Source organism: Euphorbia lathyris, chromosome 4, assembly GCF_963576675.1.
Source record: "Euphorbia lathyris chromosome 4, ddEupLath1.1, whole genome shotgun sequence".
NCBI lineage: Eukaryota > Viridiplantae > Streptophyta > Magnoliopsida > Malpighiales > Euphorbiaceae > Euphorbia > Euphorbia lathyris.
In genome coordinates, this window is record NC_088913.1 from 50,937,765 (window position 1) to 50,953,029 (window position 15,265).

At 39.8% G+C, this 15,265-nt stretch overlaps 1 protein-coding gene across 1 annotated transcript; it reads right to left on the reverse strand.

Moving 5' to 3' along the window:
* Window positions 1-201: 201 nt before the first annotated feature.
* Window positions 202-652, reverse strand: LOC136227287 (uncharacterized). Its single transcript, XM_066015936.1, has one exon. It carries the CDS (start codon window positions 579-581, stop codon window positions 342-344), a length of 240 nt encoding a protein of 79 aa, XP_065872008.1. The 5' UTR covers window positions 582-652; the 3' UTR covers window positions 202-341.
* Between the last annotated feature and the right edge of the window lie 14,613 nt (window positions 653-15,265).

A 15,265-nucleotide genomic window follows, 5' to 3' on the forward strand; every position in this document is an offset into this window, starting at 1 on the left:
ATCAGGAGGTCACGGATTCGAGTCTTAAGAACGGCCTCTTGCTAAATAAATTGGCAGGACAAGGCTTACCCTAGCACACCTTTATGGTATACGTTGAAAGATGTATATTGCATGTTTTTCGTTAAAAGTCGTTTTTTATTTTTTTTTCCTCAGTCAAAAGCTTAATCAATTCATATTGTATATAGCATAGAGAAAGAGAAAGAAAAAGAAAAGAAAAGGTGTATTTAGGTGAAAATGTAAGTATATGAATAAATAGAAGAAAGTGAAAGTTTAGAACAGCAATGAAGAAAAAGAATTGAATGTTTTAATTACATAAAATAAAAAAATAAAAAAAAATGGTTCTAATCGGTATAAGTATATGATGGTGAAGAAGGAGGGAGGTCCCCAAAGTCAAAGTCAGCAAGAGTATCAAGAAAGCGTCGAATGCTAAGGGATCGAGCTGGCCTGAAACTTGTTGATCTTTTGATGGTTTTGGAGAAGAGATCAGATGAATTTGTAAGGATCAAGTAAACCAAAGCTTGAACCAACATGAATACACCTACCTTCAATAACATATCTGCTACGCTGCTTTCCATCATCATCTGCACCCAAACCCAATGAATATAGATGAAGATAAATGAATATAGAATAGATGAAGATAAATGAAGGAGATGAAGGCCTATTTATATTATAGTGATGAAGAATGAAGAATGAATTAGCATAGCATAGCATTGCATGTTTGACCAAATCACTTTCTAGAATTACTTTTTCATGACACCTATTGGATCATAACGATTAACAACTACTACTATATTGTTCACGTTTTTATTTCTCTCACCTAAAACATACTACAATCCGCCGCCTTCCTGCTTCAACTCCTAATTTTGTCCAATCAATTCAAAACAAAACTAATCAAATGCCTAAATTACACTCATGCCCACTCAAGTTTACACATTTTAACATTGTGTACACTAAATTTCAATTCTTCATGATATGACTATTAAGTTCCGTATATTTGAAATTCTATGAAAAAAGATTCGACAAACCTTTGGGCCAAAAAGATCATGTGAGAGACTTCTATCTAACAATCAATTACTTGCAAGTAGTACGCACTTGATCTTTTAATTGTATTGGAGGGCTTGGCACAGTTCAGTCCAGTTCGGAGATTTAAGAATCTCCAGGATTGGATTGAACTTCAGGGATTCCTAAAAATGAATCTCCGGGATTGGATTGAAACTTTCGGTCCGATCCAATTTGGAAATTTGGGGATTCTGTTCCGATCCAATCCAGTACAGTTATTTGACGATTAAGTAACAAAATACCTATACTTTTATCAAAAATAAATCGAAAACATAATTTACAAGATATCTTTCAAGCAAGGAGAAGTAAAATCGTTTGTTTCAGCCTCTTTTTCTTCGTAGACCTTCGCAAAAATCATTCCGCGAAGTGATTTTTTGAAAAAAAAAAACAAAGAGAAAACAATAGATACATTTTTCCGCATTTTACCATTAAAATCGCCAATAACCATATCATAAACGAAGAAAAACAATCAAAATAACGTCGAATAACGATGTCTTCGATCTGCACAAGAAGAAAGAAACCAAGATACAAGAAGAAACAAGAAGATGAAGAACCATGGAGTAATTTTCTAGAAATAGGAAGATCAGCAATCAAGAGAAAAAGAGAGGAAGAAGAGAAAAACATGGTGATGAAGAAATTGGTGCAGATTTCGCAATATAAAGAAAGAGAGGAAGATCAAAGGTCTGGGATGGGAAGGGAAAGAGAAACCGTAAGGAATGGGAAAGGGAAAGAGAAGATGAAAGGTTGTGGTATTTTGGGAAAGTCACACAAAAATAGTCTAGATATGTAGTAGATTGGATAAATGAGTTAAATATGTAAATGAGTATTCCATTTGATCCAATTTTGTAATTTTCCCCATTTTATATTGGGTAAGATATCTTACATAGTTGATTTTTACTTGCAATCAATATTGTGCATCCATGCATTAATGGCATTCAGAGATCATTAAGGTCTCGTTTGGATGAAGTGTAGTTAAAGTAAGGTAAGTGACGATTTAATAATGTAGTTATATATAAAATTACTCTTATATCCTTTCATTTGTATAAATAAAAGGCCTAATGCTCTCTCATACCCCTTAACTTGTCCAAATTGGTCATTTTACCCCCTAACTCATCAAATGTCCTATTTACTCAATTAACTCCATAAAAGTGGTATTTCTCACTCCCTCAACTTGTCCATTTACCCCATCAACTCATAGAATGTCCAATTTACCCCCTTAACTCCATAAAAGTGGTATTTCTCACCCTGTACAATCCATTATCGATGCCTAAATTGATACCATTTTGTAAACGTTAAACCTATATTGGTGCTATTTTGTACGTGGAACCTAAATTGACACTTTTCCAAAAACTATAGACCTATTTTGGTACATTATCCATACATATAATGACTTTAACTTGTTTATATTAATGTTCTTGTTACTTGTATTTTTATTCATTCTTTCTCTTTTTAACTTTTTTTTAGTTAAATTTTGATTATCTAATTATTGTAATAAACACATGAAGGATCAATATAATTATCAAATTAAAACAAAACAAAAAGTTGATATTAAAAAATATATTTTCAAACTCATTTGAATAAGTCCTATTAATTTTGCACTATAAAGGGGTAAGAAATACCATTTTTATAGAGTTAAGGGGGTAAATAGGATCATAAGGGGTGAGAAATACCACTTTTATGGAGTTAAGAGGGTAAATAGGACATTCAATAAGTTGGGGAGGGATAAAATGACCAATTTGGACTAGTTAATGGGGTGATAAATACCAATTTTATGGAGTTAAGGTGGTAAATAGGACATTCGATGAGTTGGAGGGGTAAAATGATCAATTTGGACAAGTTAAGGGGGCTAGATGAGCATTAGACCTAAATAAAATAAAAGAGAAAGAGTAATTTTGGAAGCAAAAACATGTACCATGATTCTCCTCCAGTTTGGGGTGTAAGAAAAATTACCCAAAATTCACCCTCACTATGATCTTCAATTACACCTCAAAACAAGCAAGGTTACCTAATACAATCTCTACGTACTTGAAAGTTTTGTTTACCCAATTTGGTAATTCATCTACTTATAATGGCCTTAATAATTATATGCATGTTTATTCACAAAAATTGATCATACCTAAATCATCTGTAATTATCCGAGCCCTTTTATGTTATTTCAATATCAAATGACAAGATCACCTTGAATGGATGGATTTTTTTTTTATAAAATTCGAAGATCCTAAAAAGCTGGGGTATTTATATAGGTTTCTGTAACCTTCAATATTAATGGGGAAGCAGGTGAAGAGTCATGTCATTACTCATCTTTAATTGCTATCAATTCTCCATTAGTCCTAATATTTATCCTTGAATACCTCAGAGTTGAGGTATTCGAACAGTCAAGTCTTTATTCCCATTAATGACTATTAATTGCTATTTATTCTCATCCATGGATAGTTAGTATTCTTAGAACCGTCGAGGCGTATATACGCTCTCTTTCAGAACAATGACGGGTCTCCATTACTCACTCTCATCAGGCGTATCTTGTTATGACGTGTCTCGTCATGGTCCACGTGGTGTGGCATAATGCTAGAGACTCCTTAATGACTATTAATTGCTATTTAATTGTATTTATTCTCATCCATGGATAGTTAGTATTCTTAGAACCGTCGAGGCGTATATACGCTCTCTTTCAGAACAATGGCGGGTCTCCATTACTCACTCTCATCGGGCGTATCTTGTTATGACGTGTCTCGTCATGGTCCACGTGGTGTGGCATAATGCTAGAGACTCCTTCATTTTTCTTCATTATTTGTATATTTATCTCTGCATTAATCTTGCAGTAATTATCATTAATTTCACATTAATCATGCATAAATTCCTCTTTTAGGAGAAATAATGGTTTGCCATTATTTCTATTAACTTTTCTTTATTCTTCATTCTAAAACAATTTAGATTGTTATCACTCTCTATAGAGGTTTAGTTTAATGTGAAGTAAGATTGAAGATTAATTAAAGAGGAAATATAAAAGAAAACATTGTAAGAGTAAATAGAAGGTAAGAGAATGAACTAAACATTAAATTAATGAAATAAACTTGAATAAAAAAGTAACCGACAAAAAGAATCCAAATTTCTTCTAAGGAATCTGAACTCTACCCTCTAAAATAGAGAAAATAAACTAGAGTACTGAACTAAGACAATAAGAAAATTTGAACTATCTAAACTATGAACTAAAGCACCTTTTAGGACTCATAAATAGATGTGAGTACAAAAGATGAGTTTAACTAAACTTAATCTTCCAATTTGGTTGAGAAGTATTGTCTTTATCAAAACTGCATTAAACTTCAAGTAAAACAAGAATCAACTTCTAGGTTCAAGCTGTTTTTTAATTTATGGACTCTATCGCTACTCGTAGAATGGAAGGTTACTCATCGAGTAACTTCTTCGGGTCGATAAATGGATGAGTGTTAAACTCATTACTCATTGAGTAATAGGCAAGCTCTGTAAGGACATGTCCCTTCAACGTACCTGTAGACACCGAGTCGGAGGACCTGTGACGAAAACCTGAAACAAGACGGTCGAAGCGATTGATTCCGGAAGTTTTGAAAAATATATAAAGAATAATAAGCTGAGGAAAATTAACGGCACGGCGCGGGCACACAACAACATCCCGCACGCGGACGACGATGGTCGAACGCCCGCTTGACGGCTCGAGACGTGCGCGCGGCGTCCGTCGGACGCACCGCGAGTGGCACGCTCTCGACTGTCTTGGGGGAAAAACTTTCTCACTCTAAACATTTTTAGAGAGAGAGAGTGGATTTTTTTGAGAAAAATATTTTTTTTTCTCAAAAATTCCAAATTTCCTAAGTTCAAATTTCACTAAATTTTTATTAAAATCGGGAGCTCGCGGTTCGTGGAATCAATCGGCTTCGACTGTCAGATACCGAATCAAAGGTATTATCCGAGGACTAGACTCTTTATTTTATTTAATTTATTTCTCTCCTTCTATTTATTTTTTATGCTATAGTTTTTATTCCTTTAGTCATTTATTTATTTTGTCACGTTTTATTTAGTTAGCGTATTTATTTAATTTTCGGTTCGTGTTAAATAAAATTCGGTTTTATTTTAAAATAAAAACCTCGTTTTGGATATCCCAATACGAACCGTGATCCGATAAAAAGGTAGTTCGGGTATCGAAAATGTTGTAATTATAAGTTTTTTATTTAAAAGAGGTTTCCAAATAACGTTTTAAAATAAAAACATCGTTTTAGGAACTTCCGTTTTCGACTATGATCCATCTTTGGTAGTTCGGAAGTCCAAAACGATTGAATTAGATTTAATTTAAAGCTTTTGAATAAATCTGGAAAATATTGGAGTGCTGCTGTAATTTGCCAATTCTGTCACTAAATGCTGTTTACCGACGGATTTTCCGTCGGTAAATCTGCCAAAATGTAAAAAATGCCATTTCAGTCCCTTTTTCTTAACTTTTAGACTTTTAATTCTTAGTATATATATATATATAATTATGTAATATATTCTTTTCAAATTGTTTTAAACCTTTAACATATATAATTATTTTAGGAGATTGGTATTCCATTTTTATTCTAATTTTTTGTATATGTACATATTACTTTCTTTTTTATTATTATTCATTTAAATTACATTAAATTCTATTTTAAATGTTATTTACTTGGGCATTTTGGGAGATAATTAGTAGATATTGGGGGATGAACATATAGTCTTTTTGACATTAGGATTATATTAGTTATGTATATATATAGTTTTGGGGTATATTTGGGTTATCTTAATTATTGTTAAATAAAATTATTTTGAGTGATAAATGCTATTTTCTTATTTATGAATTTCATTCACTACTTTCTTATGTTTAAAGTATAAATATATTATTTTCATTATTCTTTCTTATATATGTATTAGATAGTATATTTTCTTTTACTCTTATTTTATGTCTTTTGGGCTAAAATGTGTAAATATATATCTATATTATTTTCTTTATTTCTTTTGGTCATTTATAAGTCCATGTTTCAAATGGGCTTCACTTGGAAAAATTAATTTTTGGGCCTAAATGTGTTTATTGATGTAATTATAATAGTTAGAGAGTCCATTAAATAAGTGGGGAAAATAAGTCACAAAAAGAGAGTTTTCAATTAAATTATTTAAGCTAATGAGCTTTCTTAGATCTCTAATGTAGATAAATAGAGTCATTTTGGTTGATATTTCAAATCGTCTTCAAAACACCACGTTTTAAAACCTTAGTCCGTTCCAACGACGGATTAAGCGAACATTGTAATCAAAATCGTTTTCTTTGTTAATAATGGAGATTTTGAATCGCTTTCTTAATGAATTTGTACAAAATAAAATTGACTTGTATGTTTAACCACGTTTTCTTATTAAAAGGCTTTTACTTTAACGTTTTCAATTACTCGAGTCGTTCCAACGGCGATTCGGGTAAGCTTCATCAAACGGGGTTTAAAACGCACCTAAATCGTTCCAACGGCGATTAAGGTGCGAACCATGTCATAAACATCGTTTTGGAGAAATAAGTTAATGTAGAATAGACACACAACATAACATTTAAATACGGTTGTAAATAAATCACTTCTTTATTCCCCCCTCTCTGTGTATGTATAAACATAAATGGGTGATTCTTTACTGGTGTGGCTTTTCAATATCATATGCTCAAAATGGTTTCCAAAAAGAGAAAGAAAAGGGTTTCAAATGAATTTTAAACTTAAAGAAGTATACGATTAGTCCGTTATCGCCTAACATGCTGAGTAGGAGGCCGGTGGTTCATAACCGGGCGATGTCGGGGTGCCTAGTAGCCTTTCTCCGGAAAGGAGCTAGCCTTCTCGACTCGTACCTAAGTTTCCCGAACCCACATCGGTCTCCCGCAAGGGATCGGTGTTCATTTTCCCATTCGTGGGTGGCGACTCTTCCATATCTCCGAGCTCCGGTCCTGCCGAGCAGCTTGATTCCACGATTGGTTGCATTCGGCGCCAATCACCGCTTACGTCGCCATGAGGTTGTCCACCCCCCGGTCCGCCCGGGAGATTAGGCCGCGGCACCTCGTCTAACAAGTGGCGACTCTGCTGGGGAAGCGAGAAATTTGATTCCGGAAGGCATGCACTAAGCCCTTAACGGGGACGGATCATTTTACTTCTTTTCGTATGCATTCACGAGCATTATTGCAAACCCTTTGGATAATTTCCGCGAAACCTCTAGCGAGAGTCCATTCGTCGCTCGAAAGAGGATAGCGTAAGTTCCCCCTTACAGTAAGGCGCCAGAGGGTCCCCATCCATTCGTTAGGGGCGAATCTGTGCGGTCCTGTGAGGTCCCGCGGTCAGCCGTGTCAGCATATAGTAGCCTTAGAAGTTTCCATAGGATTACCCGTTACTATTTTTGATGTGATAAATGAATCAGTTCGTGTTTTCAAACCGCCATGATACGTGTCTAATCCTAAACTATGTAAAGGAAATGAGACGATGCGTTAATATATACTCATGAATCGACATACTAATTACCCTAAAACATCGAAACGATTTGAACTAAAGACGACTTAGTCATCTCATATGAATGAACATGTGCGACCCGCCTTGTCCCTTTCGGTGTCCCGACGAAGGCACGTGTTCAGGAAATACGTTATAACGTAAGCACGTATTAGTATGAATCGGTTCGGTGTTAAGGATAATTACATTTCGATACAAAAGACTATATTAACGGTGGCCGTTATTCACATTCTTTAAATAAATTAGGATAAAATGAGATCACGACGAAACGAAAACGAAGAACATTTCTGTTTCGAACGACCTTGTTGTAACGTGAAAAGTTTCGCACAAGTAGCCCGTCCCTTTCGAATGAAAGACGAGCTTTTATGTTATGCCTCGTGTCGTTCTTAAGAGAAATGGATGTGTCCGTACAGATGACTAAGAAAATAAAGAAGAAAAAATGAACTAAACGACCAAAATCATTCCGAATCTACGATATATGTTAATCCCGCGAGTAGTTAAAGAAAATAAACCAATATCGTTGAATACGTGCCTCGGACGAGAGTACACCCCGTTTAAAATCTCGAAGCCGAATTAAGCCAGACCATATAATTGCGCCATATGGACGAGACTGCAGGTTTTGACTAACGACTCGATCATTTCGACCGTTACCAAAACTGCAAGAAATATGGCCCGATATACGTGTTTGCTTAAAATTCGCACCTAAAGGAAGGAAAACGGTGATATCCTCGCTTCGAATAAACATGCGATTCAACGAAACGTTGATTTTCTATAACCACACTGAGATGATATATCCCGTGGATTGGGAGGAACAAAGAGTTGTAATTAGCCGAAAGATTATCGTGCGCTCAAATAAGACTCGCCGTCTTTTCATGTAGCAAAATGAGCAAACGGAATCTCAACGCTAAAAACAAACACGTTACGCAATGAATCCGTTCCCTAAAATAAATCCAAAAGTGATTCCATCACTAAACAAACGCATGGTTATGTTCTCGATAAAACCCCCATTGTAACCCAAAAATCGAGACATGAACCCACGCGAATAAAAGGGAACGAGTCATTGACAATAACGAACGATTGAACTAGAAGAATAACTCGAACCATGTTTAAAAACCGAGATGCGCTCAAAGGGAGTCAAAACCCGAATTAACGCATCTGGCGAAAGGACAAAAAATGAGTTATTCTGAAAGAACAATCCAACTTGGTCGATTTCTTAGTCACTGAGTGTTGATACGTCAAAACGAACTGTATTGTCTGATGAATGATTTATTTTTCCGCAATAATCGACGGCGTCACGCGTCCCCTGGACCACAATGTGAGCCAAAAAAACCAAAATCCTAGGAAAGAGACCTGGACTAACGAGTGTGTGGAGGAATAAGGGTGGAAGAGAGATGTTGTGATACATGTAAATAGAACTAACGTTTGTTCTTCTTATCTTATAATCGCAAATAAATAAACGCACACACCACGAATCATGCATATGAAATCATGCATACATACTAATGGATACCATTCGCGCAGACGTCATCATTAAGCGGTTGTGGTTTCGCGAGAGTAATCGGCTTGTCAGACAGTTTGATCAGTTGCGAGTAGACAGTTCCGAATCAGTAGTTGTGGCTTCTGAATCGTCTTCATCCGAGTATACTCAGTCTTCCGCCAGTATGTCTGCGACCGACGAGAAAGTGGCTGAATTGGAGAATTCTGTGAACAATATCAATGATCAGCTGGCCGCAATCTTGGCCCAGCTAGCTGAGTTAGCACTAAAGGACAACAAGAGTGGTAGTAAGCGTGCTGAGAATGAGGTGAACGATGGCCCTCGCTTTGGGAATGAGGAGGATTATCAGGATTATGTCCGAAAACAGTTAGAGAAGGAGAAAGCTAAGGAAGAGGAGTGGAGGCAACACATCACACAAGAAGTGCAGGACTTGCGCGGAGGAAGCTCCGGGAGTCAAGATTTCTATAACTTGAAGAATTGTTTGACAGCAACAGCTTTGCCTCTGAAATTCCAGCTCCCTGATATGAAAAAGTTCGATGGAACTGGAGATCCCACCGCTCACATGAATCAGTACGTTGCGGTAATGAAGCACACGATCCTGACCGAGGATCAAGTCTTGGGGCTGTTTAACACTTACCTGGAGGGGGCTGCCCTCACATGGTTCCATGCGCTGCCAATGGTGACAAAGAAGGATTGGAAGGAGTTAGCGAAGTCATTCATCGCTCAGTATAGTTTTAACACCATGTTGGAAGTCACTTTGAAAGAGTTAGAGAGCACTAAGCAGCAGACTGGGGAATCCCTTTCAGACTTCGTGAAGAGATGGAGGGTTAAGGCCGCAGTCATGAAACAGAAGCCGCTTGAGCAAGATCAGATCCGAATGGTGATTGGCAATACGTTGCCGTACATTAAGAATGAGTTGAGATATATGCCGTTCACAGATTTCAATCAGATGTATAGTTGTGCCTTGACTGTCGAAGGCGATGGGGAGCCGAAGAAAGCTTATACCAAGTGGACAAAGTCTGGATATAGTGCCGGAGGGCCTAGCGCGAGTACGGAATCTGCGACAGTGAAAGTGGTTGATCTTAATGCTATCGAAAGGAGGCGGTTCGCCAAGTTCGATCAGACTTACGCAAAGGTTTTTGAACGTCTGCAGAAGAAGGGGTTGTTGAAAGCCCTTACCCCGTATAACAAAGCTCAACCTACTCCGCAGATTCAGGCTAGAGGGTATTGTGAATTCCACAGCAGTTATGGACATACGATTGAGAATTGCGAGAGGCTGAAACACGAAATCCAAGATTTGATTGAGGAGAAGAAGATAGCTGATCCTTCGTCAGCAAACCCTTCCGTTAGGCGCAATCCATTGCCTAATCATAGGGTGAGCGTGATCGGAGTTGGTTTGACGGAAACTGTAGTGATGGAATCTTTTGAGGAAGATGTAGAGGAGTTGTTGGACTCCGTCGAAAGAAGCAATGTGGGAAATGGTTTGTATGTGTCCTTCTTGGGTGAGGAACAAGAGGAAGAACCAATGGAGGAGGGATCAGATGATGGAGCACCATATGACGAGGATAGTGCCGAAGAGACCGGTGAAGGGGCGTCTCGGACTATCGTGCCAAATTTGGGTTTGTTCAGTGGAGGAAGGGATCCCGAAGTACACTTGCGTGAGTATATGCACGACATGTTTATTGAATCCTTCGGGGTAGATGAAATTGCTCAGTGGTTCCACCATTCGCTGGTAGGCAAGCCTTTGCGATGGTTCCATTCATTGCCCGACTCTTGCAAGCACGATTGGGATCGGTTGTCGGATTTGTTTCTTGAAAAATATCAGAGAGCTGAGGATAGAACCGCGGAGCACTTTGCAATGCAGATTGGACCCATCAAGCGTCCATTGCCAAGGGTGATCAAGTATAACGGCAATAAGGACCCTATGGAGCACCTTCACTTCTATTTGTCGGCTATGACAGCCTTGAGTTTCAAAGAGGAAGAGATCACTAGCTTGTTTTGTAATTCATTGATGGGTGAACCGCTGATGTGGTACATGTCGCTGCCGATGTATGTTAAGACCGATTGGGCAGCTATGACGAAGAGATTTATCAAGGAATATACGGTATGGATGCTAGCAGAGCAAACTCCTGATTCCCCATCTTACCAAACACCTGATGCGGTGTTAGCAATGCCTAGGTATGGTGGATACCGGGATCCTGTAGAGCATGCGAGGATATTCCGCGATCATATGTATAACGCTGGATTCCCACAGTGTGAGTTGCATGAACGTTTTCCGGAAACCTTGATGGGAGAAGCCTTATTGTGGCATCAGGGTCTGTCAGAGGAAGAGATGTGCCATTGGATACCGCTCCGAAATGCCTTTGTGGCGAGATATGAAATGTACATTCCATGGATGGGATCCCTGGATGATCTGGACAGGATTAGGCAATTCCCCGAGGAACATTTTATGGATTATGCTAGAAGGTGGAGGCACCGTTATGAGCAGTGTAATGAGACAATGAGCGATAAGGTGCAGCTTATGTGCATACAACGAGGCGCTATTCCGTTGGCCGTAAGGAGGATGAGCCGGGTGTCCCTCCGTGACTATGATGAGTTGATAGGTTGGGCCTTGTATGGATCGGCGGATCCCTTTTTCCTGAATCCGAGTGTTCCTCACGTCATGGATTTAATGGTCGTAGACATCTGGGCGAGTTCCTCTGACGAGGAGGATGCCAATCGAAGGGTCCCTATCAACATATAGGACGAGTCGGATGACAAGCCGGAAGTTGCGGTGATGACGAGATCAGGTCGTGTGGCCGAGGGAAAGGCACCAATGGTAGAGATTGAGATTGGAGAAGGTTCGGCTCCTAAGCCCGACGACCAAGTTCTTGAACAGTTGAAGAAGACGCAAGCTAAGTCTACGGTCTGGGAAGTTTTATGCCACTCTAAGTACCATCGTGAGAACCTGATGAAGGAGTTGCAGAATTTGGTGATCTCCACCGACACTGAGCCGGCAGCGCTAGTAGGGGCAATAATGGCCCAAAAGAAGACTGAGATCACGTTTACCGACAAGGATCTCCCAGAAGAGGGGAAGGCTCACAACAAGCCATTGTATATCCGAGCGGAAATTAACGGGAAGAAGACTAGCTGTGTGATGGTCGATGATGGATCGGCCATTAATGTTTGTCCGTTGAAACTCTTGTCGAAGTTGGGAGTGGAGAGAGGAGACTTGACAGCTTCTGAAACAGTGATTAGAGCATATGACGACAGCCGTAGGCACATTGAAGGAGTTTTCAAGGCCAAATTGAAAGTAGGGCCGCATGAGGAAGAGACTGAGTTCACAGTGTTGGACATCCCGGTAACTTTTGCTGTGTTGTTGGGACGCCCTTGGTTCCACAAGTTGGGAGGTGTGCCCTCCACGCTCCACCAAATGATCAAGTTCCCTTACGGGGAGGAGATAGTAACAATTAGAGATGAAAAACTGAGCTCGGTGGCAGCATTGGGAATTGAGCCTCAACTTTTCTCCGGATTCCAAGTCTCCGGGATTTACGAGTCGAGCATGACCACCGATGTGGTGAAGATGATGAAAGGAGGTTTCATCCCGGGAATGGGATTAGGAGCACACCATCAAGGGCTGTCGGAGTTTCCGGATTTTAAAAGTCAGAAAACCCGGAGGGGTTTGGGATATGAGCAGGGGAGTCCATCCAACATGAGTGCAGAAGGAAAAATAGGCTTGAGGAAGCATTTTGTAAGCGAGGGGCATGGAAGGCCATATTCGGGAACGTCCGAGTCGTGGACTAGCACGGAAGGAAAGATTCTGCCAGGGTTTGAAATCTTCAATGATGTCGCCGACTGGGGCAAAGGAAAGGCAAGCTGCTTTGTCGAGGAGATCATGATGCTGGATTCAAATGCCGATGAGCAGGTCATTACCATTGAAGCGGCTACAGGAGCTGAAATTGAGCCTGGTACCTCGAGAGTATATGAGAAGTCCGAAGATATTGAGGATGAAAATTGTATTACTGCTTTGTTTGAGTCCGATGATGTAATCACCCACGCTATCAATGAAATGAATTCTGATTTTGCTTACTTGCTTGATGTTGATCATGATCATTCCATGCATTCTCATTCATATAACATGCCTACATTTGAAATCAATACAATAGAAATGTCAACTTTCAATCTTGGTACGGATGAAAATCCTAAACTTATACAAATTGCTCAAGAATTAACTATTGAAGAGAGAAAAGAATTTGAGAGAATAATTAAAAAATACGAAATTGTATTCGCGTGGACATACGAAGACATGCCTGGAATCGATCAATCAATCGTAACTCACCGTATTCCAACATATCCCGAGGCGAGGCCCGTAAAGCAGAAGCTCCGACGTATGAGACCCGAATGGGCAGATAAGATCAGAGAGGAGGTGAAGAAGTAGTTATAAGCAGGATTCATCGAAGTGATCGACTATCCCCCTTGGGTCGCAAATGTAGTGCCCATTGCGAAAAAGGATGGCAAAGTGAGGATGTGCGTGGATTACAGAGATCTTAACAAGGCATGCCCCCAAGGATGAGTTCGCCTTGCCTCATATCGATGTATTGATCGACAGTGCAGCATCAAGCATCTTGCACACAAATGTGGATGGTTTCATGGGCTACATGCAAGTTCAGATGGCCGAAAAGCACAAAGCGAAAACCTCGTTCACAACAAAGTGGGGAACATACTGTTACAGAGTGATGCCATTTGGTTTGAAAAATACCGGGGCAACCTACCAGCGAATGGCCACAGCCCTGTTCCATGACATGATACACAAGGAGGTAGAAGTCTACGTGGATGACATGATGGTCAAATCAGAGACAAGAGAAGGGCATTTTGCCGCCCTCGAGAAGTTTTTGGCCCGAATTGCAGAATTCAAGCTAAGGTTAAACCCGAAGAAGTGCTTTTTCGGCGTTTCGTCGGGGAAAATCTTAGGCTATGTAATCGGAAATAAGGGAATTGAGGTGGATCCCGATAAAGTGAAGGCTATAAAGGAAATGCCAGCGCCGAGAAATGAGAAGGAAGTGAGGGGGTTTCTGGGGCAAGTTCAGTATATCAGTCGGTTCATAGCAAGACTCACCACAATCTGCGAGCCAATCTTTAAGTTGTTAAGGAAAGACCAACCCGTCGTTTGGAATGATAAGTGTCAACAGGCGTTGGAGAGTGTCCGGAGCTACTTGTCTAATCCGCCAGTGTTGAGACCGCCTAAACTGGGAAAGCCACTTCTCCTCTATGTAGCAATTGAGGAGCGATCTATCGGAGCAATGTTAGCTCAAGAGGGAGACACCGGTGTGGAACACGCGGTGTATTATTTGAGTAAGAAGTTCCTAGAGTATGAGCTCAAATACAACATGATGGAAAAGACATGTGTGGCAGTGGTGTGGTTGACGAAGAAACTGTGGCACTATTTCCAATCGTATAAAGTAATCATTATTTCTCGGATGGACCCCGTGAAGTATCTGTACCGAACTTCGTCCTTGACGGGGAAGTTAGCCAGATGGTTGTTGCTTTTGTCCGAGTTTGACATTGAATATGTGACAAGGAAGGTTATCAAAGGAAGAGCCGTGGCAGAATTTTTGGCTAATCAACCCCTGAATACAGAAGAAGAAGAGATAAGCTATGATTTCCCCGATGAACATTTGAATGCAATCGAAGTTATACCGTGGAAAATGTTCTTCGACGGAGCAGTTAATTCGAATGGAGCCGGAGTAGGAGTACTACTTATCTCCCTGGAAGGAGAAAGAATCCCGATGGCGAAAAAGTTATCCTTCCCCCTTACCAACAATATGGCCGAATACGAAGCATGCATTTATGGTTTGGAGTCATTAGCAGCACTGGGAGAGTCATATGTCGAAATTTGGGGTGACTCCAAGTTGATCATCGAACAGGCACAAGGAAACTGGGAAGTGAGAGAAGAAAGGCTACGTCCGTATCTAGATCAGCTAGAAGGGTTAGCATTGAGATTCCAAGAATGTCGCTTCTATCACATTCCTCGAGCTCAGAATCAGGCCGCGGACGCCTTGGCCACTTTGGTGTCAGTTTGGGACAACCCCCGGAACCTTGCTTCGAAACCATTGGTATTGAGAAGATCTCACAAACCGTGCTACGAAGACGTAATGCTGTTAGGGGCAGATGAAAAACCGTGGTATTTCGATATCGTGAACTTCATGAAAAATGGAACATATCCGGCAGAGTC

Excerpts from the sequence above, each read along its gene's own strand:
- LOC136227287 (XM_066015936.1), bottom strand. The coding sequence starts at position 581 with ATGATGATGGAAAGCAGCGTAGCAGATATGTTATTGAAGGTAGGTGTA.